The following is a 24396-nucleotide window of genomic DNA, read 5'->3' on the forward strand; positions in this document are numbered from 1 at the left end:
TGCTTTAATCCAGGGAGAATAACATAGAAAATTTTTATTTCATTTCATACAAATACACGGTGAAGAAAAATATTTATTTTACATCTATAACTCACATTTGGCGCTTGACGATTAATGTTAATTTTGCTAGATAAATAGCAATTCCAACCATACTTTTCTTCACGTAATAACTTTATAACTTGGTAATTATAAGACGATAATCAAAAATTGTTCAAAGTTTATACGATTTTCTTGAACTCAGTCACAGACATACGTACACAATGAAATTATCATTTAAAACACACGACAAAACATAAGCTGTCCCTTTTATGATCGCACAACTTCACACTATAAATTAATTACATTAAAAAATTCATTTACTATAATACACCTAGTATTTTACTTAATCACCATCCTAAGATCGTTTCCTTTCTTTCTTAAGTCTTTTTTCTACGATTCCACACTCAATTTATTCGTACAGTTTTTAAATTTTTTCCGCGCAAAAATTGCATTGGAAAAAAGTGGTCAACTTTGTCATATTTACTCGAGATGCACTCTTTGATTGAGTTCAAGTGAAAAGCCAGTAGTTTGTGAACTTGTTTTCAATGTACATCCATAGGATGTACTCGTATTCATTAGCAGCTATAACTGCAAGTTTTGACTTTTCATGCGCTTTATATACCGATTCAATGTAAATATAAGCATGATTCTTTCGAACAATATTTATTGATTTTTTTAGTACCTAGAAGAATAAAATGCTTCTGATGCTTTTTCGATGCACACGGTTCGTAACGAAAAACGATGAACTAATTAGCGGCTAAATTTCTCATCTCCAGCCTTGTTCTCAGATCACGATAGCATGCGTTCGACTCAGGAAAATGATCGTCCCTTACAGTCGATCGTTTTCCATGGCGCAGGTTATCGCGAACACATTGAAATTACTCTTAAACCATTTGTCTGTAAGAAGAAATAACGTTGCACTTATTAATCATCTAAAATTAAGTAAAATTAGTTGGTAATATTCATGAGGGAGATACTCACAGTTATATCACAATAAAGGAATCATTGTTTTGAATCGTCACTCGAACGCTGTTGAAAACAGAAGTTATCAGTACTTGTTAGAAAGTTTTTTAATTGATAGAACACTATAGGGACAAGCCTTCTCTGCATGCTTACTCAATCCTTCTGCTAATATTCATTCTCAACTAATTCTGGTGCTATAATATCGGAAGGGATTCGGTCGTTCATAAAAAAAAGAAGGAAAAAAAATCAAACATAAAAAAATGGAACCAAAAAAAATTTTTTTCATCAAAAGAGTAAAATTTGTAACTCACGAGATGGAGATCTGGTATCTGAATGATTATGATTACTCGCTGCACTGTTTCGAAAACTGTTGGGGCTGTTGTCGCTGCCCGAAGTTTCCTGATTACAGTTGAGGAAGTCCCAGATAAGTATGGTATCGTCATGCGAAGACGAAACGATTTGAAATTCGTCAAATTGTAATCGGAATACTCGTCCAGTATGTTGCTGGAAAAAAGTCGAATCGTCGTCAAATTGTGAAGGCTAAGCGTGAAGATTAGTTACAAGTGAAAAACTCACCACCAATGTACGCAGGCACAGGTTCGCTGAGCTGGTTCGTGGATCTAAGGCTGCCACTAAATCCCAGACTTTGATTTTACTGTAAAAAGAGAGAAAAATGATGACTTGCTGACAATGGAGGAGAGAGGAGAAAGAGTCGAGACTAACCCGTCGTAAGCACCACTGACGATGTGTTTACTGTCGAACCTGATGCAGCGCACGAGCTCCTCGTGTCCCTCTAAAACGCGCAAGCAGGCGCCGCACTCGATGTCCCAGAGCCGTATGGTGTTGTCGCTGCTTCCACTTACTACGAGACGGTCTCTATACTGAAGACAGGCTATGCCGCGTTTATGGCCGCTGAGGGTCCGAACGAATTCGCAACTAGACGTGTTCCAAACTTTGATCGTGCGATCGCCGCTCGCTGACACAATGTACTTCTCGTCAAAGTCCACCACATTGACGGCCGCGCGATGCCCGACGAGTACGCGTCGCAGCGCTATTTCCGTCTGCGACGTCATGTCCCAAACGGCAATAGAACGATCCTGAAAGGTTCATCGATCGTGTTACAAACACAGCTTCAAAATCAGCGCGATCAAAGAGAATTGAAAGAGAAACAACGCACCTTGGAACATGTGACCATCATACCGTTGTTGAACCGTAAATGCAGCACAGCCTCGCAATGGTGTATGAGAGTACTCAGTAATTCGCCGGTATTGGCGTCCCAGACACGCACGGTGCTGTCGGACGAGCCGGATATGATGACCTTGTCGTCGTACTGGAGGCAGAGTACCGAACCCGTATGCCCCGTGAGCACCTTGACGCACTGCAGGCTGTTGCGGTCCCAGATCTTTATCGTGTTGTCCCTGAGACCCGAGACGATCTTCTGGTCGTCGTACTGCAGACAGTAGACGCCCTTGGAGTTCTCCGAGCGGCAATTGATGCGCTGCAGATTGAAGTTGCCGTTGCGCCAGTTGTTGTCGATGTTCTTGATGTCGCGCGTGATCTTCGGGAAGAGATTCCGATAGAACGTGTGGTTTGGGTGGTGCTCGCCGTGGCGCGGCTTGAACAGGTACTGGATCCAGCCCCGTCGCTCGGCCAGGCCGCGCCACACCGAGTCCGTCCGGACTTTGCGCTCGATCAGCTTCTTCCACAGCATGCCGTCGCTTATGACCCTGTGCCACTCTTTGCAGACGAGCTCGGCCGCCGCCAGCGACTCGTTGTCCAGGTACGAGAGAATCGTCTCGTTCACGTGGTCCAGTCCTTTTTCTGCGAGCAAACGAAAGATCGAACCAATCAAGTTTCATCATCATGATGAGCACCCCAAATTGCTTCAACTTACTGGGCAGTAGCGAGATGAAATCTCGTTGCAGCATCGGCTTCAGGTAGTCGTTGATGTAGCCGTGCTGGTAGTGACACATGCGCGACAGCAGCTGCTCGACGCAGTTGATTTGCTCGAAGTCGTTCCACTTTTCAAAGTACTTCATGCAGTGGTCGAGCTCCTCGTTGAATTGCGCCGACATGCTGGCGCTTGGTGGCTCCTTCTTCGTCTCGCCAACGTCGCTCAATAGCGTCATTGGAGCGGTCTGCAAGCAGAGAAATGACAATCGTTATTACTAGCTCTCCAACGACGGACAACACATTTTATCGAGCCCGTCGACTGGTTTTTTATGCGCAAAAGTGACTTTGATCGAATGCATTGTCCAGGTACCAAAAAACAGTCCAAAATCATATAATTATACAAGGCCAAGACCTAAATCACACATCGAGTTAATGTTTGTTTTTTTTTACGAGAAACGCGAGCGAGCTAAAAACCGGTACTCGGACGGAATAAAAAAGAAGATGTGCGTGTCGCCACGAACAGATGGAATCGTTTAACGAAAAATTTTGAGTGTCTCTTGGCTGTCTTTTTCATCGTCACATAGAGACGCTTTATTGTAATCAAGTTTTGAACTATCGAGTCGCTGAGCGAACGTCGAATGCTTTCGAAGGGAGAAAAAAAAGTGTGCGGGGTTGATCGATCACCGCCATCGTACGCAGGACTTGATTGGATTTTTTCATGTAAAAGTTCGCGACGGGGCGAAAATTATTACTTTTGAAAAGCCCGAGAGTCGGCCAGTAATCATTTTATATACAGGAGAAAAAAAAATAATCGCTTTTATCGAGTTATCGTCGTAAATGGGTATGCAGGACTACTACTCGTCGGGGCAGACGAGCGAGTATAACTGACACGACGACGTTGTAAGTAATATACACACATTATATACGTATACAGGCTGTATATATAAAGAAGAAGATCGATAAAGCTCTGGCGCTTGGCTAGTCTCTCCCTCGCTTTTTTGCTGCCCTCCGTCTGCCTCGCGCGCGTTGTTTTTTTCCTTCCTCTCTTTTTTTTTTTGTTGAATCATATTTTTCTCCAACGACGACGACGACGACGACGACGACGACGAAATGGTTTGCGAACAGGGGTAAGAAAGGCGCCGCGAGTTGTATTTTTCCACGTCGCGTGATATTTGGACTGCTGCTAAAGCCGACGATGCCGCGCGTTGAGCTTCATGTATCGGAGCAACGTACGCGATTATTTCCTCTTTTGCATTACCGTAAACGCGCAACGATCACGTCGCGATCAGCTCTTCGTACACGGACGCACATGTACGCGGAAAAAAAAGCGCCAGCGGCAAAAAACTAGTTGATACCATAACGTCACGATTGTAATTGGCGGATACTACGCTAGTTCGACTCATTTTTTTTCCGCGTTTTTATTGAAAATTTTTCCCGATACACGCGCAATATGTTCTACTTTTTTCATATTCGTCATCTCTTACGTTTGCTCGTTATTGTTTTATCTTTTATTTCTTGCGTTTCTTTTTTATTTTTATCGCTGCGCATCCACACACCGAGTGCGGATCGTTGCGGCGGATGCACTTATTAAATTTTTTAATGAAAAAAAAAAAAAAAAAATACGTACGACTGGTGCGCGGTGCGTTTCAATGGCAGGTTCGAGTTGCGGGTGCGATATCGAGTTGCCATTGAAATTAGTTAATGACGGATTTACGCAATAGGTGTATATGCCGAGCCGGCTTATCGATACGACTGTTGCGCAACGAGCCCCTCCGATATTTATACAAATACGAAAAATATTACACGCCAAAGCCGTGCAACTTGTCTTTTATGTCAATGCATACGGAGCGCATCCGGCTGCTGCTGCTGCCACTTCTCTCGCTGCTGAGCAGCGTAGAAACAACTCAAAAAAAAAACCACGACGATCGAACTTCTTCTCGGGGATTACAGTTAGAGCAACAATCAGCCTCGGGCTTGACTTTTTATGGCCAATTATAAAAGGGAGAGAGAGAGAGAGAGAAGAGAGGCGGGTTATATTGCAGCGCGCAGCAGAGAGAAAGAGGAGAAAAAGGATGCGCTCGTCGAGTACGTATCGAGCTTATACGGCCGAGCGTAGTTTTCCGATTATTTTACGCGGCGGTAATAAGTTTGACGAGGAAAATTTCATCGGAATTGCAGCTACAAAGAGTACACGCTGTTTCATTACCCGTCCATACATAAAATATTCGGAAATTACGACGCAGCTGCATTTTAGGCTTCATTGATTTATTTAAAAATTTTCATCGTTTATAAATTTCCGCCAAACTGCGACACACGGCTCCGAAAGAAAAGAGTTGGCACCGCCGAGGCGCGATCGAGTGTCTGGGGAGACTGTATACGAGTTTGAGAGAGAGAGACTGGATGCTGCTCGCGTCACGTTTTGCCCGACTCGGAGAGTTTCTTGACCCTGAACTGTGCCTATGGCGCACTCGTCATATATGTACGTTATAACACGCACGGGGTGGTGCGTATGCAGCAGCGACTCACGGATATCGTCGGAGTTTTCGGGCGACGCGCGATAAACCGCGCGTGTATAGTGCATACGAGTCGTCGAGGAGTATCGTACGACGAAGAAAAGCAGCTCGAAACGGAGAATCGAGACGTAATATAATATTTCGTACGTGACGCGTGGATAATATAATTGACGATGATTGTCCGCTGCACCGAAGAAGTATAAACAGAGTACGAGGCGCGCGGACACGTGTACCGTTACATAGATTACGCGGCTGTTATATATGTGTAATAAAGCCTCGCGATACATGCGCGGATTCGCGGTAAGTACGCAACAACGGCAACGAAAAAAAAAGGCGCAACGTTTTAACGCTGCGCACCGAAGACTCTTACGTTTCATTTCCTTCTCTCCTCGGCGGCAGGTATTTCTTGCGCGCACTGCTCGGTGCATTAGCGCGATGCGTATCTCAAATATTTATTATATATAAATATAATATAGCCGAGTCGAGAGAAAGAAAAAACATAGAACGGCGAGTCAATAACGATAATTTGCAAGCGCGATAATTGTCCAGGCAAGTGCACGTATTCTCTTATCGCTGACCGACGCATACACTACGATTCATTATTGTTGCTTTTTTACTTCTATTCTTGACGAGAGCGTAACTCTATTATTGTCATTGAAATCACCGAGTCGCTGTCACCTTATCCTCTTTTGTTTGACCAAACTTGAAAGGTCGATGCATCGCTCTGCACCATCGGGAAAAAGTATATATGAGCTTTGCGAGAAACTCGAGAACGAATATTGGACATTTGACGAGAGCGATTATGTAAACAGACGTTATAGAGTTCGATGGAAAATTAGAGAGAAAAAAAAGCAACTGCTCGCGTCGAGGTTCTCTCTCTCTCTCTCCCGAGTGCGCGGCGCAGCTTTTATTCGTGGAGATGATGTACTTACGGGGGGAGAAAAAAAGCTGCGATCTCGAGTTGCGAAACAAAACAAAAAAGTCGAAAGTCGATCGTGCTTTTCGAGTGTGTGTGTGTGTGTGTATGCGGCGGACAAAAATCGACGAGTGCACATCGAGTGAACTTTCACGCGCGCAAGAAACTTCGCATAGGTTCATCGGGCGATACGAATCTTGTTTACTCGGGACGCTCGACTGCCTCCCCGCGGCGTGGAATAAAAATCACATCGGATCGTAACGGAGAAGACGCGTCAATCTCGCGTAAGCGGCATGGACATCATCGATACTTATTCAACGTGACATCGCGCGTAAAATTCAACACCTCGAAGCGTGGACAATGGGACCCGACCTCGCTTCGTGCGCCATATCTATATAATTACGCAACGCCGATGAAATTTTGCGCTTGACATTTTCAATTTACGTAAGATAAAGCAAGCCACGCGCACGGTTATACGCTGGAAAATCGGCTCGCCGCTACTGCCCACGTGTCCAAGTACGTGCTGATCGCGGAGCTCTCGTACGTATTACGCAAAATTAATAATTGCAATTGTCGAGGATCGGTCGAGCGCGCGGCCTCACGCGCCGTATTATACATATCCACGCGCATGCAGTCCAGTTTTAACGAGATGCGTAAGAGCACGTATCCGATCTCGATGTGTGTATACATAAAATTTGAATTAGCTGCGAATATATAATGCGTAGCTCATAATGCACACAGAAGAGAAACTTTGCTCGTCGGGAGAGAGAGAGAGAGAGAGTTAACTAACGCCGCTGCTCTCGGCTTAATAGAATGCGCCAATGCAATTTAGCGCGCATGCGATAAGAATGGAAAGTACATTCGTAATCGCCGCTTCGTATATTTTTCTTTCCTATATACGATATATTTACCGAACTACACTGCCACTGCCGTAGTTAGTATGCGTAGCTTGGAAGGACCATGGAATCGCCAATGCGAATCTCGCGCCCTCGTTTGCCGTTATCTGTTTGTTCGGCGGCCGACTCTTACCTACCTACTTTGCGCTTGCAGCCGGAGGAAAGCTTAAATTCTTTTTTTTTTATTCGTTCGAGCGAGCCAACGAGTAAGCCAACAAAACATTTTGAAAAAACGAGGCGACGGATCGCGTCACGCTGAAATTCGGCCTTCTTTCCGACAAAAAATTGTCTCGCGCCTTTCGAAAATCATGCGAAAAGCTGCCCTTTCGACGCGCTGCTATTCGCATCTACCTGCAGATCCAAGTCCCTCGCGAATCACTTGGATCGAGAGTAGCGAGTTTTGCACATCGATTGCTCCAAATCAGTAGCGGTGCACGCCATTAATCCGAGTTTTAAGTTCGTACGGCAACTGTTACAGACAAGCAAGCCCATGTTTACAGTACTTTCACTTGCAAAAAGTCGCCGAGATATAAATCATCGTTCGACGAGTTTCGTATGTATACTTGGTTGCTGCAGCGCTGCAACGACGTCGGGCGCAGGTTAAAGTTGCAGTGCAGTAGTCAAAAGACGGCCGCATGATTTACGCAATATAATATGCTCCGTAGGCTCTCTGGCTTATGGGAAAACGGCGCTCGCGCGAGGCCCGTTATCCAATGCTAATGTCACTTTATAATGTCGCCCGCCTAATGGTTTATATACACCTAGATGTGGTAGTAGCGCGGCGCAACTTTTCCCAAACTTGGCGATTTATAACGCGTATCCAGGTATGTTTGCGCGCGCGAGGCTGTATAGCTGGCTGACTTTCCCCGCGCACGAATTCGGATTATAATTCAAATCGGGACTACGTAGGACTTTTGCAAATTTTGCCCTGGCGAATCTGGGCACCCTGGCACGCGCATCATCCGGATATATTACGCGTGTATAATACGGAATCGTGCGTTACGATCTCGTGCTTTTGTGCGCGCGGCTAGATTTCACCGCGGCGCAGCCAATTACACATCTATAAAAGGAAGATTTTCCGAGATTATTATCCCCCGCGTCCGAATTTATTAACATAATCCATCGCGAGCGATTTTCTCGCGCGCCAGCGAGATCGCAATCCACTGGAACGCGCGCGCACACACACACACACATAGCTGTATACAAGCGGAGAAACGAGGAAAGAAATAATTAAGAAACTAGGATATTGTGTCGAGCGCTGCGCGTTTCAAAAAAATTCTGCGAATTATAAAAAAAAAGAAAAGAATGGTAGAAAAAAGCCGAGAGGTGAGCAGAGACTCGTGTTCAAGTGCTCGTGTATTATATACGTATACAGCGCACACAATCGTGCTCGCTAAGAGTGGTAGCAGTAGTAGTATAGTAGTAGTGTGGCGTAACGAGATGCGCGCGAGACTCCGTGTATAATGCATGAACTTTTGCTCCGCACGCCGCGGCATTAAGGAGAGGAGCTGTATACGAGCTAGCCCCGTCTGCGTCTCTGTCTGCGTGCGCGCCGTCTAATATAACTTTGCACGCGACGTTCTATGCTCGCCGTCGTTGACGAGAGAGACTCTCGAGGATTACTTTTTAATTATCGTATCACGCGTCGAGCGATTAGTCGCGTCTTTTACGTCTTTTTTTTCTCGATAGGTAAAAAAAAAAAAACAATCGACGCTTTGTCTCAAAAAGTATACGTAGATGAATGCGCGCCTTAGTTGGCTATATATTATCCTTTATGCGAGAGTATCGATCAGCTGCCAATGTGTAGGCATACGGTACGCGCGTATATCGCCGATGTTATATACCTAGGCTATTAGCCATCGAGCCGAGTGGATATTAGAACGCGATGATGAACAACCTTCGAACTATCGAGTGCGCACGCAAATGTAATTTCTCCGATCTGAGCGGAGGAAAAAAAGGAGAAGGAAAGAAAAGACATCCGTTTTGTTACGTACACGTAGTTATAAGCGCAACGGAAAAGTTCACCGCTGCGATGCATTATTTTCCTCTTTTCTCTTTATATAGCCGATCGCGCGAGCTGTCTTTTCTGTCTGTTTCTTTTTCCTTCCCAAAGTGCGCGGCGACGTTTCAAAGGCACGAAATTGCAAAAATTCCGTCTAGATGACGTAGGGCGATAATAATAATAATAATAAAAAAAAAAGGATCTAGATTTGTAGGCCAACTGTGCAGCGGCGCCTCGAGCGTCGAAATGCGTCACAAGCGCGCGAGCAGGAGGACGACTTTATGTATCGCGGGAGTAGAGTAGTACATAATGCAGGAATTATTCATGCCGTGGACTCAAAAACTTGTATACATCCCATCTATCTGTCTTTGGGATCGACGAGTTTAGTTTAGCGACGACCGCCTTTGCCCCGCATCTCGCTCTGCAGTCGTTGCAGCAGCGGCGCGACAAGGCGGCGAATATAATTATTTTCTCTCGGCTTCGTCCGCATCTGGTCTTTGTCTCTGTATACACACACACTTTGCTGCAGTAACTGCACACGCTGCTGCTGCTGCAACACAACTCGGTGTGCAAGCGTAAACTTTTGTGCTCCATTCCAGGTTTCGTTTTTTCTTACTTGTAATATCTCTCATATATATTATATACAAGCAGCTGCGGCGGCGTATATACGTGTGGCAAGCGAATAAGGAGGTACATAACGGTGATTCCAAATCTATTTGCGCTTGGCTAAGCCACGGCTAGTCGTTTCTCTCTCGTTCTTTTTTCGTTGGAGCTCTCATTGCAGACTTTTCACACTTGCTTGGCTTCTTCCTCTTCCTTATAGACGTACTTAAAGACGCGAGCTCGCGTCGCTCTTTTTTCCCCTCTCTATCTCGACTCGGGCTTAGCGAGCATCGTTTCAAAATATTTAATAAATAATAAATGTTGATACGTCGATGCATCGCGGCGGATCGAGCAAATGTGTTTGCTAAATTTTCGCTAGCGCGGATTATCGTGTATGCATGAAAGTACCGTTTTCGTTTTATTATTTTTACAACTCCTTATCGGTAATCATCGTTAATGATTTCATTAGAAGAAAATAACGCCGAGTGCGGCTTTCTCTCTAGCATCTGCAGCTCGGTGGCTGGCAAAGATCTGCATTTGGCACTATTAATATAAAAAAACAGTCGAACAATTATAAATCGAATTGGTGCGTATATATACATACTTAGTCGACCCAATTTCCATTCGATTGTTCGATCGCATTCGTCGGCTCGTTGTCGCGAGTGGGCCGAGTTCATAGTGTGTCTCTCGCTAACGGTCCGTATTAAACGTTGCACACGAAAAGGAGCCAATTTTTATTCGATCGAATTATACAGTTATAATCGTTATAGAGTTAAGAGCTCGGAGTGCACTCCCCGCCGCCTATGTAGCACATATTGCTCGATAAAGACCCTTTACCAACGAGTTTATAATTGCTCGATGCATTATATATAGCTACTACAGGGACGAGCCTTTGAAGTTTGCATCGGTCGCGTGACGTATTCAACAAAGAGAGACGCAACTTATCAGTCGATACGTACGACGAATCGGAAATTCGACGATTAATGTTGCTATATGTACTCGTGTGCGCGCGCGAGGTGAAAGTTTTTTTTCGGATTCTCCGTATTAGAGTGTGAGCTTTCTATAGGCGGCAGTTTCATAACTTGTCCACGCCGCTAAACATCGGCGCGGTGATTTTGTTTACGATACGCGAGGAAGACAGTCGTCGCTTTGTGCTGGAAAATTCTTTTTTCGTTTTTTGCGACTAGAGTCGAGTCGAGGATATAATATACGAGTCGGAGCAGAGCGAGAGAGACGTCGTTGATTATATTCGATTTCTAAGTCCTACATATAATAACGGGGGCCTTTGTGTTAAAGAGAGTCGCGAGGAGGATAACGAATGAAAAGACGAGAGAGAGAGACAATGGAAAATTTGCGAACGCGTCGGGCGTATCGCTCAATTGTGTTGCGCCAATGTGCGCATTGTCAATTTTCGATTGTCATTGGGAGAGAAAAGAAAACGGATGAAAATGTATATAATCCTCGGCGAAACTCAAATTACAGGACAAAAATGAATGAAAAGAGTCGAGAGAGAGATATAAATAGCAGCGGCGAGTCAGCTCGGTCCTGTTGCATACGAGCGCGCGCGGGTTTTCGCATGCTCTCTTCCTCGTGCAGCGGAGGAAGAGAGAGGGGAGATTTCTTTGAAGAATCTGCGAAATACGTGTCTCTCGGCTTTCGTTGCCATTTAAAGGTGCGGAAAGGGCAGCAGCAGCAGCAGCAGCAGCAGCAGCAGCAGCAGCGGCAGCAGCGGCAGCAGTCGAAACTCGTTTGGGTCAGCTCTGTATAGAAAATCAGGAGCTGCCAGCGCTTGTATCAGATTCTGCGACTCCTTGTACACAGGCTGCAGTAAAGTATATACAGCATAAAATTAATCGTCGCTCCGAATCATGGCGATCACTGGCCTTTCCTCTCGTTTTGAAATTAGCAAGTGCACAGCTGGAAAGACGATAAAAGTCTGAAAATGCGATAAAGCGCGATGGATAAAGAAATAATAATATTGCAAGCATCGGCAGCTGCGAACGTGTCGCGCTCTCGAGTATCGAGACAGATACGCGGTATACAGGCATGAGTCATGCCGCGCCGTTTCTCTCACTCTCCTTTATCCACACACACACAAGCTCGCAGCGTTAAAAGTCTGGCCTGGCTGCAAATACGATATGCATTGTTTCGAGTTTCGTCTTTTGTTGCGTGCCTATGTGCGGTTGCATTTATACGTACACGCATAGCACAGCTGCATGCCGAGTACCTATTATAACAGCCACCTCGAACGTCATAACGTGCAAAGTCTCCAACGCGCGATCTAATCGGTTCTGTACGCACGTCCAAATCACTGGAGCAAAAGATCTCGTGGCTCTCCGAGCGCAACCTCGTACAAAATCGATGAGTAAATACAGAGCTCGACTTTTATGCATTTCCTCGTCTATCAATTTATTTCTCCTTCAAAAGCCACTTTATATATAGACAGACGCGAATGCAGCCTGTAATTGTATTCTTAAATGCAAATTCCTCGCGGGCCGCAGCCGCATAATGGCGCGCATAATACGAGCTCGAGTCCGGTGCTCGAATTTCTCCTTCGACCGAGCCCACACGAACGGATCGAATCGCCGCTCGTCGACTTTATGAAAATTCGCAGCTCGCTCGAGTTTAATTCGTCTTGAATTATCGAGTGAGTGATCGATCGTCGCATGCAAATGCACACATAAATACATACATACATACATACGTATATGTCATAAATGCACATATTATTAGCATAGCATGAGGCCGAGAGATGATGTTGTTGACCCGCCGGAGAGGTGCCAAGCGTACGTATACATAGAATGTAATGTATTCGCCGAGGTGCACTCCGCGTCGTGCGATATGATTTCGAGGTCAAGTGTCGCATGTATCAGGACAGAGCCACTTTTCCTTAGATAAGTAAAAAAAGAAAAGGCGAAATGAAAATAAATATATACGGAAGCAGGAGATTTCGTAACGCCGCGATAAGTTTTTTTTGTTGTTGTTGTTGCTCGAGGCACGAGAAATTGTTGTCCGTAAGACGCTGATTGCAGCAGGCGCACGTGATGGGGAACTGTCGTGCGACTTTTCGCGACGGGAAACAATCGCGTTTCCGCAGCCGGATGAAGATGTCTCTCTATCTGTCTCTCTCTCTACTCCAGCGCTGTTACGACAAACGCGGCCCGCGCGAGGCATCGGGAAAGAGAGTTGCGCGCCGGGTGAGTAGTTCGGCTATAAAGCGAAAGAGCCGCGCTTCGAAAAGTTGCCGATCTGATAAGGATCTGATAAGGTCCGCACTTGAAAACCGATTTGCTGCTCGAGTAGCTTCGATTAAATTCATCTCGAGGCAAATAAAAAGAAGAAGAAGAAAAAGAGACGAAGCTCGGCCGACTCGATTCGGAATGAAAAATTAAGATTTTCGAATAATACAAAGAAACTCGTTCTACCGCTCATTACACGGACAATGCAGGCGCGCGCGCGCGTGTGCATTTGGAGACACGTTGACCTTAACTTCAAGGCCCGCAGCGGTGAACACATACGTGTATACATGTATAATACAGCTCGCGCATGCAGATGCAGAGAGATGCACGATGCAGCCAGTTCAACGTGTATGCGCGTGTCTAGCCGCTCCTTTCCCTTTTTTATAATCGCTCGCAACTCGCGCGTATTTCGCAGGTCTCTTTATAATAAAATCGTGCTCACGCTTGCCTCGAAAATAGAGAACGTGGAGATAATTCGAGCGAGTGAGCGAGTACACACAGAGTGCGGCGGTATGGAGAAGCGCGTGTAATATACAGTGAGAGGCTGCGAAATTGCATTGCAGCTTCGATCCGCTCGCGGCACGCACACACGCTCATTTACTTACGGCACAAGGATCGACTTTCTACTCGAAGATTTTCCACGTATTTTCTTTGACAATCGAGCGGCTGTTGCGTAAAGCCGAGATAGAGAGAAAGAGCCTCTCAAGAGCAGCAGCAGCAGCAGAGAGAGGAGGATTTTCACCGCGGCGGATCAAGAGTGAACTTTGAACGGATGATTATAATGGATGCGTTGTTCAGCACGAGAAGCGCAAAGACGATGCAGAATTTTGTGCATCGCTCTCTCTCTCTCGAAGAGCCGCTGTTGTTCACAGGGATCGGAATCAATTTTCTTCGCGAGAACGAGAATGCACAATAAATAATCCAGCGCGTAGTACGGCAGCCCATGCAGCAATGAAAACACGTGGAAATTGTGCGCGTATCTTTGTTGACTCTAGCTCGGCTCGCGCGTGCACAACGTAATGTATGCGAGCTTATATTGGTGGGACCATTGCACGTCTGCAGTATACGAGATGCATGTAATATGGGTGGCTCCGAGCGGTGTACTAGCTATTTTTCTCACATACTCACGCTATACGGGGATCTAGGTGCGAGTCGAGCATTATGTAGGTACGCGCGACAACGATGCTTATTATAGGATTATGCGTCACTGTACGATGTCTGTGCAGGTATATGGTAAGCGGCGATGATGCCTATATGTATATGCGCAGACACCGAGTGCAATTGCTGTGCGGGGCTAGTCGAGCGCTATCAAGTGTATACGCGAGAGGACAATGACTTGACAATCAGTCGTCGGAAAATTTTCAATATTTCAACTTTTTTAATTAAAAAATACTCGGAGCTCATTTTATAATTTTATTAATTATTTTATTAATTAATTATTTATTATTTTAATTATTTTAATTATTAACTCATTATTTTATTAATCAGAGCTCATTTTATAATTTTATTAATTATTTTATTAAATTTATTGATTCATTTTAGAAATTTATTATATAGAATTCCATAACAAAAATGTATTATCATTATAAAATGAATGACGAACATGAATATTTCCAAGTAATGCCGACGCGAGTTTCTCACAGCTGGCAAGTGCACGAGGCACAAATTTTTGTTCGACTCGACGAACGGTTCGCGGCGATCGTACGGCAGTCGGCGACTGGCCGGCCGCGACAACGGAACGATGCTCCTTCCTCGGAAGAATCCTCTCGCCAGCTTCTCGCACAGATGATCGACGCAAGCCCGAGCCGACTCTCTGGGAAGCATCCGCAATTTTCTCGAGCGCCCGAGCACGCAGTAGTCCGAAAATGAAACCAGTTTTTCCGCCTCCTCGAACGGCAACTGGATCAGATCGTGGAGCGACAGGCTCGAATTTATCGTGATTTTTTTCGCCTGGCTCGACAGCTTTTCGTCTCTGCGCAAGAGTTCGACGACGTTCACCGCCGAGCTCTCGAACAGTTCGTACCTGGCGAACAATTTCATGATGGTCCTGGCGTGGCTTTGGCGCAGATGGTATCCTCTTTTCGCGAGCCGTTCGGCAATGGCCATGAGGCCAGATGCTAATCTCAATTTAAAATTGATATCGCGACGGCGCGCTTCGAATGCCGCGATGAAATAAGTCGCGCTGGGAAACGCGAATCCAGACAGATTGGCACCGTGATCCACGAGTGCATCGATCGCATCGGGCAAGAGATTTTTCACAGCCAATTCGAGCGGTGTGCATCCCCACTTGTCTCGTGCATTGACCTGCACTTTCTGCTGGATGTCGTCGTTGATTTTGAAGAACATCGTCGCCAAATCATCATCGTCTTTTTTTAAGCAAATATGCAGAGGTCTCTCTCCGACCTTGTTTGCCAGGTTCGAATCGGCTCCTCTTCTCAACAGCAACTCGGCTACATTTTTGTTTTCCCGCTCCAGAGCCAAGTGCAACGGTGTGTTACCCGACACGTCTCGGGCATTTACGTGCACTGTCTGCTGGATGTCGTCGATTGTCTTGAAGAACAGATTCATCGAGTCATTGCTGTATTTTTTCTGGCAAATTATGTGCAGAGCTGTCGATTTCTCCTCGTTGGCTATATCAGGATCGGCCCCATTCTCCAGCAAAACTTTGACCAAGTTTCTGTGATTGTAGAGCAAAGCCGAATGCAGTGGGGTGTTGCCACGATTATCCTGGGCGTTGACTCGCACCGGCTGATATCTGTCGTTGCAGTTCTTGAATAGCATCTCCGCCAAGACGTGACTACGATAATATTTGCAAACGACGTGGAGAGCTGTCGATCCTTTGGCGTTGGCCGAATTCGGATCGGCGCCGTTTTTCAGCAGTGATTCGATCAAATTCGTGCGGTTGTAACGCAAAGCAAAGTGTAAGGGACTGTAACCATAATTGTCCTGAATATTGACCTGCACCAGCTGATTGGCTTGCTTGCTTATCTCGAATAGCATCTCCAGCAAGTCTACATCGTTGCCTCTCTTGCAAACAATGTGAAGAGCTGTCCGACCCTTATTATTGGCCAAATTTGGATTGGCCCCGTTCCTTAGCAGTAGCTCGATCAAGCTTGTGCGATTATGACGCAGAGCCAAGTGCAATGGACTATTGCCATTATTGTCCTGGGCATTGATTAGCACCGGCTGAAAATTATCCTTGCCGAGCCGGATCAACAAGTTTACCAAATCAAGAGCGTCGTAATTGCTCTTGCAAATAATATGCAGAGGTGTTGCTCCCTGGACATTGGCTACACGAGGATCTGCGCCGTGTCTGAGCAATAATTCGGCCGTATTGCTGCTGCCGTAGAGCAGGGCCAAGTGCAAGGGTGTGTCACCCCTCCTGTCTCGAGCGTCGACGTCCACCAGCCGATACTCCTCCTCGCAGATCTTCAATAGCATCTCCGCCGAAGCGTAATCGTCGGATCTCATGCAACAGATGTGCAGAGGGCTGTGTCCCTCCCGGTTGGCCAAGTTCGGATCGGCGCCGTTTCTCAGCAAGCCTTGGACCAGTTTGCGGTGATTGCAGGAGAGAGCCCACTGCAGCGGCGTCCAGCCCAGCTCGTCCTGAGCGTCGATGTGCAACGGCTGCTTCTTCGCGTGGCTGCACTCCACCAACATCTTCACCAGACGTTCGAAGTCGTATAGCTGGCAAATGGCGTGCAGAGGCGTCATTCTATTCGCATTGGGTATGTTCGGATTGGCACCCATATCCAGCAGAAATATAAACAGGTGCACGTTTGCGTAATCAACAGCACAGTACAGCGGTGTCCGACCCCAATTGTCTTGGGCGTCTATCTGTATCGGCCGATACTTATCGTTACAGAGCTCGAATAAAATCTGCGCTATGTCACTTTCGGGGCTGTACCTGCAAACGATGTGTAGGGGAGTAATTCCCATCTTGTTTGCTATATTGGGATTGGCGTCATTTCTCAGCAGCAGTTCGGCCACCTTTATGTCGTTGGACCTCAGAGCCAAGTGCAGCGGTGAATCGCCTGTATCTTGCACGAGGCAATTGGCATCTCGATTGCGCTTGAGGAACTTCTCGACGTATTCGTAGCATCCTTTTTTACAGGCCGTGTGAAAATGAGCGATGTCTATCATTTGGTTTTCTTGGTTAAGATGAATCACGTGATCGTTGTTTTCTTCTCTCTCTTCGCGATTGATATCGACATTACGAGCGGATTCGTTGTCGCGCGGAACAGACATTTTGCACCCTTATACACAAAAACACACATTCGTTTATAATCAAAAATATTATTCACTTTAATCACGATAAATATTATTCACTTGCTGAAGTAGATACAATCTTTTTCCAATGTATACACTACGGCGTAGTTACGGGTATTGAATGTACGTTCACTTTGATTCATTAATACGTGGACGATGCTATTTCATTTGTGGAACTCGTAAGTCGAGCGTAGACGGAGCTATTTCTGTATCGAGCATGCGCGGCAATGATGAAAATAGCAGTACAGTCCCACGGCTAGGCACAAGCAGCGGCCTTACTTCGCTGGATTTAGGCTTTGATTAATTGTTATCGAGTTGAGGGTCCTTCCATTGGATACTGACTGAACGGTTGGTCGCAGTGCATACAAGTGAGTTATCCTTCCAAATACCATTCAACTGAAAAATTGTATTCGTCTCTCGATTCGATAGTAATACGGGCGTGTCGTTTGACGCACACCAAAACGTGTAACAGTGCGAGAAAGAGACAGAGATGTACGAAGCAACAGACACGTTGTAAACTTTCACTTATGTTGGATTCAGCGTGCTTCGAGCGTAAGATCTCCGAATTGCCTTTTATTTTTGTTGACTTGAAGGTATGTACGCTTAATTTAAAAAATTTTCAGAGTTGTTAGAAATGGTTTCAAATAAAGTCTAAAAAAATGTAATTATTGCCTCTATAAAACATACGAGTATAGGTTGACTTTGATTCTGTGCAGTGGAACGCCGGAATATCCTATGCTTATGCGTGTTCCACCATTCAACTTAGTGTACGTTAATGCGTTCACGAGTGCGCTCGCGCGTGACATTTAATGAAACGGGCGCAAAAAAAAAGAGTCGATTCGCGGGTGTCGACGTTGGCCAACGCGCGGCTCAGCTCTTACTGAAGCGCGACTCGACGCTGTATAATACCAAAAAAAAGTCAATCACACGTATGTTATACGTGTCGAAATAATACTTGCGGCAGCTCAGCTGCGGCGATCGCGCGCGTGTACAGTTGTACACATTTAAGTACGCTGATTTTGGCAGTCTCGGAGTTGCGCAGCAGTCGTCCAGCCGATCGTCGAAGTGCTCCGATTTAGGCCTCGCGATCGCGCGAGGCGATTTTCGTACAACGTCTGTGATACATAGGCCGTTGATTATTTTTCCAGTCTCGAGTGCTAGCATATACACCCATAAGTACTGCAGCGCTAGCAGAGTTGCTCGCAGAAAAGCAAACTTTTACAAACGAGCGAGAACGCGTGAGAAAAAGCTAATGAACGTTGCAGCGATTTCATACGCGGCGCAGGGTCAATCGAGCTTCCAATGCTGTTGCCGCTGCAGATCTATACACACGTATATATACACGCTGATCGATCAACGGTTTTCTCTTTATACAAACTAACCAGTAGCACTGCTGCAGCTCGCAATGATAATATTAATAATTCCCCAGCGGCAGCGGCAGGATCCTATTAACCTACATGTTATGCGCTCATGCGCGCGCGAGAGAGAGAGAGACAGAGAGAGATACGTAAAGACAGAGGCTGAGGTTACGAGAACGTCTCTCGTGTGCATAGAGCAATCAGCGAACAAACTTATAATTTATTCATTAAATTCCAAATAATAAAGCGAATCTCTCGCGAACATATGTGTGAGACACAACAATGAGGGAATTCATGGCCGCGATGTGCTCCGTTACTTGTTGTCGCGCTTTGACGCATTCAATCTAAAAGCAAGAAAGACACAAAAGATTAGAATGAGAAAAGCCGCGCGAGTATACGTAAGCGCAAGGAGAAAGAACAGCTATACCATACTATTCGTGCCAGATTTCGACACGCGAATATGACTCACGCTCGTCGAAGTTCAGAGGAAATTCGACGAGCTTAGACGACGAGGGTGGCGAGGACTCGATGATCCTCGTCTTTCCCGCGCGATCGCGAGTCTTATTACAATACGGAGAAATGCTCGCGAGCCGCTGACGACTGCAAACGAGCTCAAGAGTGCATGATCGATTTTTCAGCTCGCCGTATTATTATAGTATAAAATTTCGCGAAATCGCTCGCGTATCGATCGTGCGAACGTCTCGGAATTCGGCACACGTTTTTAACTATAGATAAGCCAGACAAAACGCTTATTAGCTTCGTTTTTCCAAAAAATGAGGTCGTCGTCGTCCAAGACTTGGATGTATTATATTATATACCTGCACAAGGCAAAAGTGTACGGCGAGGCGTGAAAAGTGATTTTTTCGTCACGCGCCTCGGCTTATTATCGTCGTCGTCATCATCGTGGTCCAACAGATGCGAATTATATAGACACACTGGCTGGCTATATAGAGTCGGATAGATGTATAGACGGGCTTATGCGCGGCGGCATAGAAACGGGGCCGCGAGAGCTAGCCGAGCCGAGCCGAGCCGAGCGAGAGAATAAAAAACAAACGCCTTGGAAACTAGGTAAAATCGATGAAAAGGCGACGCGGCGCAAGGGCCACGTATACACACAACTCGATAACTCTCCACTCTTGTATAAAATAGACACACATATACACGTCGCATTGTGTATTCGCACGCTTCACCGTGGCATATATATATATTCGATATGTACCACGTTGCCGCGGCCCGAACTCGCGAGTCGCGTTGACGTTTGCACGAGTGTGCGACACGATGCTACTGCTTCTGCTGCTGCCAGCTCTATACATCCCATTTGCCTCTCCGTATAACGTGTGTACATTCGTGTGTGCCTCGTCCGCAGTCGTACACGTGGTCGTGGTCGTGGCCAAACGTCATGTGTGTGATTTTTTCTCTCTCTCTAATTATTCAAATTAACACGCGTTGAATATTGCTCCGTTGTAGATTTTCGACGTGGCTCGTTCGCTCGTGCAAGCATCGACACGTTTTTCTTATTTCACCGTCGAATCAGTCGCTTAATCGCGACGACCGCAACGTATTTTTTTAAATAAAAATTATACGCTGCACTTTAATTTTTGCGCTGTGCTCACAAATGCATATAACGCTCGCGCGGACGTGCACACAACAAAAATGGAACCTTCGAGCGCGCATCGTGACCTAAATACCACCTATCAACGAGTCGTTATTTTCTTCTTCTTCTTCTCAGTTTTTTTTTTATTTCGTTGACGCCTGCAGAAATATAACATCGATAGCTCTGTGGCGACTGTTGCTCTCGTATAGAAAATGTATATCGCTCTCGTGTATCGCAACGATGCTGCATTCGAGTGACGTCATCCGTAGCGAAATTTATCATTGCAAATGACAAACACACGCTGTTTGGCTATGAATTTTTCTCCCTCGGGAGTTTCATTTTCATTGTTTATAAGCCAGAGCGGGAATAATGATCGATTCATTTATTATTATCTAAATCCGGTCGCGTGAATCGATAAAAAAAACTCTTCATTGAAATTAAACTACCATCCGGTTTGCATCTAGTGCACTGATAGGCATACGCGCATGTCACGTAACGTGTGTGTAGCTCCGATAAAAAAAAATAAACAAATACCCTTGGAAAATATCGTGATTAGGTCAGTCTGCATCGCGCTCGTATATGCATAACTGCGAATCGCACGTTGCAGCATGGAACTCGTGCACATGCAGTTTATAGCGAGACTCGGTTTTTTTTGCACGTCACAGCGATATGTCTGAAATTATCACCGAAGCCAGACAATTTTCGTTCTCGTCGATAGATTCACTTGATCGCGTGAAATTCGATCCTCGATATATGCAACGCGAAAAAAGAGATTTACAGCGCCCGTGCCAATACACGTTTGTGCACTGGGAACGGTGGCAGATGCATGCGAGCAAAGGAAAAGGCCGAAGGCACACACCGTCGTGTTTGCAACAGCCAGCTTTCAAAAGGCTGTCTCAAGATGGCGGTGATCCGTTTCTATGCTCGCACACGTACACGTGCGAAACGCGCAAAATTATTGGCCAGGTTTTGCGGACTGCTATTGTGCCACACGGCTTCTTTAAAATCGCATTTCTATTCGCAGTTTTTAATGAATTGAAATTCGAGCGAACGAGGAGAAAAAGATTAACTTCACAGCTGTACATACAAACGAACGCCTAATGCTATTTTTCATTGTTTTTGAGTACTCGAGACTAAAATCAATCATTGAAGCATTTCTTAATATGCTGAAAGCAAACTACTGAAAACGATCCTGTTCTTTTGAACAACAGTTATAATGTTTGGCAGATACTTAGTCACATAAATAGTTGTCACTTGTTATCAAGGTAATGGAAAGCTTATAATGTAGCTAATAAGCAAGTAAGCTACTTGTCCCTCATTCATAAGAAAATTGTGTGCAAGCAGTAAACTTTTTTATAGATATGATTTGATAATGATATGAATTATGTGAGGTGGTCAATTGATATTTAAGTTTTCAGTAAGTCTAGCTTTAAGGTTCAAATTGAAGGTAATAAATACTGTCCTAGAAAAAAATCTAACCCCCTGGACTTTGTTAATAACATTCTCACAATAATACTATAAAGAAGAATTAATATTAGTAAAAATAAATGAAAGGATGGATGAAAGGTTATAATAAAATATAACAAGTGTAAATGTTTAATGTATAGTTGTCTGCTATTTAAATGAAAAATTTAATGTTTTAAAAGGAATAGGGGGAATGTGTGAAGGGACGTATAAACAAGTTCTTTTTAAATTTTTTCGTCCCCATCTTTCTATCAAGTCAATGAACCCTCAAAAGACACTGAGCAGTAGCAATGCTAGATCAACATACAACTAAGATATTACTATCTCAACTGGAAAACAATGTATATCTACAATAAGTCAAAACAAATAGCGTTGGATTATAAAGACATGACGCTGATTTTATAATATTAAAAAGCAATTTATAAACTTTAAATAGAACTGCAAAACCAGTCGAAAGTTTGACGATAAAGGCAGCTACATTTCAGATTTCAAGTGTAAAAATGAAAAGCTGTTAAATACCTCACGATGACGCGTCTCTTCATCGGTCTCCATGTTGATCATTATTATGATCCTGTTGTTATTGTTACTCGAGTAACTTCTCTTTGGCTCGATACAGCAATGTATACAGGTTTACAAATGCTCCGAGATATAACGCACTTGTCAAAGAAGTTCACCAGACACACTCGAAGCGTCCCAGCTTTGATGCACGCAGCTAGGAGACACACGACCGTGGCTCGATGATAAGCAACTCTCTTGCAGTGTGACCAGTGCAAATTCTCCGATCACAAGCGCGAAACTCACAAATTACAATAATATATATGTATCGCGCACTGAATCGCACCGAGATAGATACGAAGCCCGAGAGCCAGCACAACTCAGCAGCACCCTACACTAACACAGTCACGTCACACACTTTGGCTCTCTGCGTATTTATATATAGCTACCTATATTGGAAGTCGGAATTGGCGAGAGCTGTATAGGAGAGAGAGAGATAGAGAGACGGAGAGAGCTCCGTGCAAAACTCAACTGCTTTTTAACTCTCGACGAGGCAGGTTATGTACGCAGAAAATATTTGCAACTTGTCGCTGCTGCGCTCGGATGCTGCTGTGGCAGGCGCTATTTTCCGCAGCTTCGAGGCATCAATCGCGATGCTCCGATTATATTGTGCTGTGCGTCAGTTAAAATTCAACAACGGTCGACGGTAGCGACGACGAACAAGTCCAAGAGATTACATCGATCATGCCGAACAAATACACACACACAAACACGTAGGGTAGGAGGGCGAGAAACGAGAATGTGTGTTCAGTACTCCGAATTACTGCCAACGAGTCGCGAGTCGGGCGATTTGTATCAATCGGTACGCCTATATATTTGCTCTATACTCGATGGCTGAGTCGGGACTGAGCCCATCCAACGACTTGTGTGCGCGCTGCTACGACTACGACGATACGTTGTTGGCCGCAGAGGCGCGAGTCATCGTAGCTGCTGCTCTGGTGGCTGCATCGAGTGCTGCTCGCAGCGCGGCAGGCTCGACTTTGCTGCTGCTGCTGCTGCTCTCCCCTCTCCGTCATCATCCAGCGGAGCGACGCCTCGGAGCGAGGGAAAGGTTTCGCGCAGTGCCACACCGTCGCGGCACCGACAGCACGGAGCAGAAAATATAAAAGTAGCGAGCCACGAATATAATTCGCATCGACGTGAATAGCTCCGTGTGCTCGTTGCAGCTGCGAATCGTGACGCGGCCCGAGTAGCGATTTGCGGACGCGGTGCATGCACGCGCGCGCGGACCTCGTCGAGTTCTGCTTTATCGATTCTACACTTTGCGAGAGGGCGATTCAAATTTTTTCGAAATTTAAACATTCCATCTTTTGGAAGGATCGAACAAAGGATAAGAGAGAATTACGTTGACGTAATTACAAAAACTGTGAGCTTTGATTCTACGGTAAGGAACTAATGCGGTACTGTCCAACTGTTAACGAGAACAGCATATTTAACTTCTTTTTTCGATATTTTAATTTTTGAATCTGACAAATTTTAGGAGCCGAGATTTTATTTGAATCTCATCGTCTAAATAAAGCATTCGAATTTTAATACCAAACTACCATCTACCAATCAAATCGCGAATAAAACGCTGACAACATGGTGGCGCTCAAAGATGGGGATGGATTTATGAATTTACCATTTATATACATACTATTTATATACGCTAGTATTACTATTTATATCCGTACAAATTTTACTATTTATACACGTTCTATAATTTTAAGAAAATTTCAACCGGAAACGCGTGATTTTTTCGCATGCGCGAAGCGTTGACTCTGTCTCGAGTGCAGTGGTTGATTCTTTCTCTCTCGATGCACTGCGCAGTCTGCCCCTCTGCGTCCAATGTCCATTCTCTCTCATATGTATATATACCAGTTCGCACATACTATACCCGTCAGCGCAAAAAATCGCGTCGTTGCCACATTTCGCGCGAGCTTCGCCGCATGAGCTTGCAGCGAGGGACTTTTAAATTTTTTATCGCGCCAGTTTATTATTGCACTCGCTGCGCCAGCTTCACGCGCGGGCAGAGCAAAATTTATTGATGCCAATCGACGAGACTCGATAACTGGATACCTAATTATAGCTCCATTCGCACTCTTATCGAGCC

The 24396-nt window shown here is 45.2% G+C and overlaps 2 protein-coding genes across 4 annotated transcripts in view; one reads left to right on the forward strand and one right to left on the reverse strand.

Moving 5' to 3' along the window:
* On the reverse strand, positions 1-23226 carry LOC106658447 (beta-TrCP). 3 transcript variants are annotated; one of them, XM_014380431.2, is made up of 9 exons: positions 22269-23226; positions 2897-3140; positions 2180-2823; positions 1726-2099; positions 1579-1657; positions 1314-1506; positions 1156-1196; positions 1021-1068; positions 1-936 (listed from the first exon to the last, which is right to left on the reverse strand). In XM_014380431.2, the coding sequence occupies exons 1-7, from the start codon at positions 22308-22310 to the stop codon at positions 1168-1170; spliced, it is 1605 nt and encodes a 534-aa protein (XP_014235917.1). In that variant the 5' UTR covers positions 22311-23226; the 3' UTR covers positions 1-936; positions 1021-1068; positions 1156-1167. The 3 variants fall into 3 exon arrangements, with proteins under 3 accessions (XP_014235917.1, XP_014235918.1, XP_014235916.1); XM_014380432.2 differs by lacking the exon at positions 1156-1196; XM_014380430.2 differs by having other exon boundaries at positions 1021-1196.
* Positions 17654-24396, forward strand: part of LOC106658334 (KAT8 regulatory NSL complex subunit 3) — a 16152-nt gene continuing 9409 nt past the window's right edge. The window contains exon 1 of the mRNA XM_023458098.1: positions 17654-17926. The gene's annotated coding sequence lies outside the window, so the exon portion shown is untranslated. The remainder of the gene's footprint in view (positions 17927-24396) is intronic.

The sequence above is a fragment of the Trichogramma pretiosum genome, unplaced genomic scaffold (genome assembly GCF_000599845.2).
Source record: "Trichogramma pretiosum strain Unisexual culture from Peru unplaced genomic scaffold, Tpre_2.0 scaffold70, whole genome shotgun sequence".
Classification (NCBI taxonomy): domain Eukaryota; kingdom Metazoa; phylum Arthropoda; class Insecta; order Hymenoptera; family Trichogrammatidae; genus Trichogramma; species Trichogramma pretiosum.

Excerpts from the sequence above, each read along its gene's own strand:
- LOC106658447 (XM_014380431.2), bottom strand. The coding sequence starts at position 22,310 with ATGATCAACATGGAGACCGATGAAGAGACGCGTCATCGTGAG. Across the intron at positions 3,141-22,268 it reads AAGAGACGCGTCATCGTGAG|ACCGCTCCAATGACGCTATT; the intron begins GTATTTAACAGC and ends CTCTGCTTGCAG. Across the intron at positions 2,100-2,179 it reads TGATGGTCACATGTTCCAAG|GATCGTTCTATTGCCGTTTG; the intron begins GTGCGTTGTTTC and ends TGAACCTTTCAG.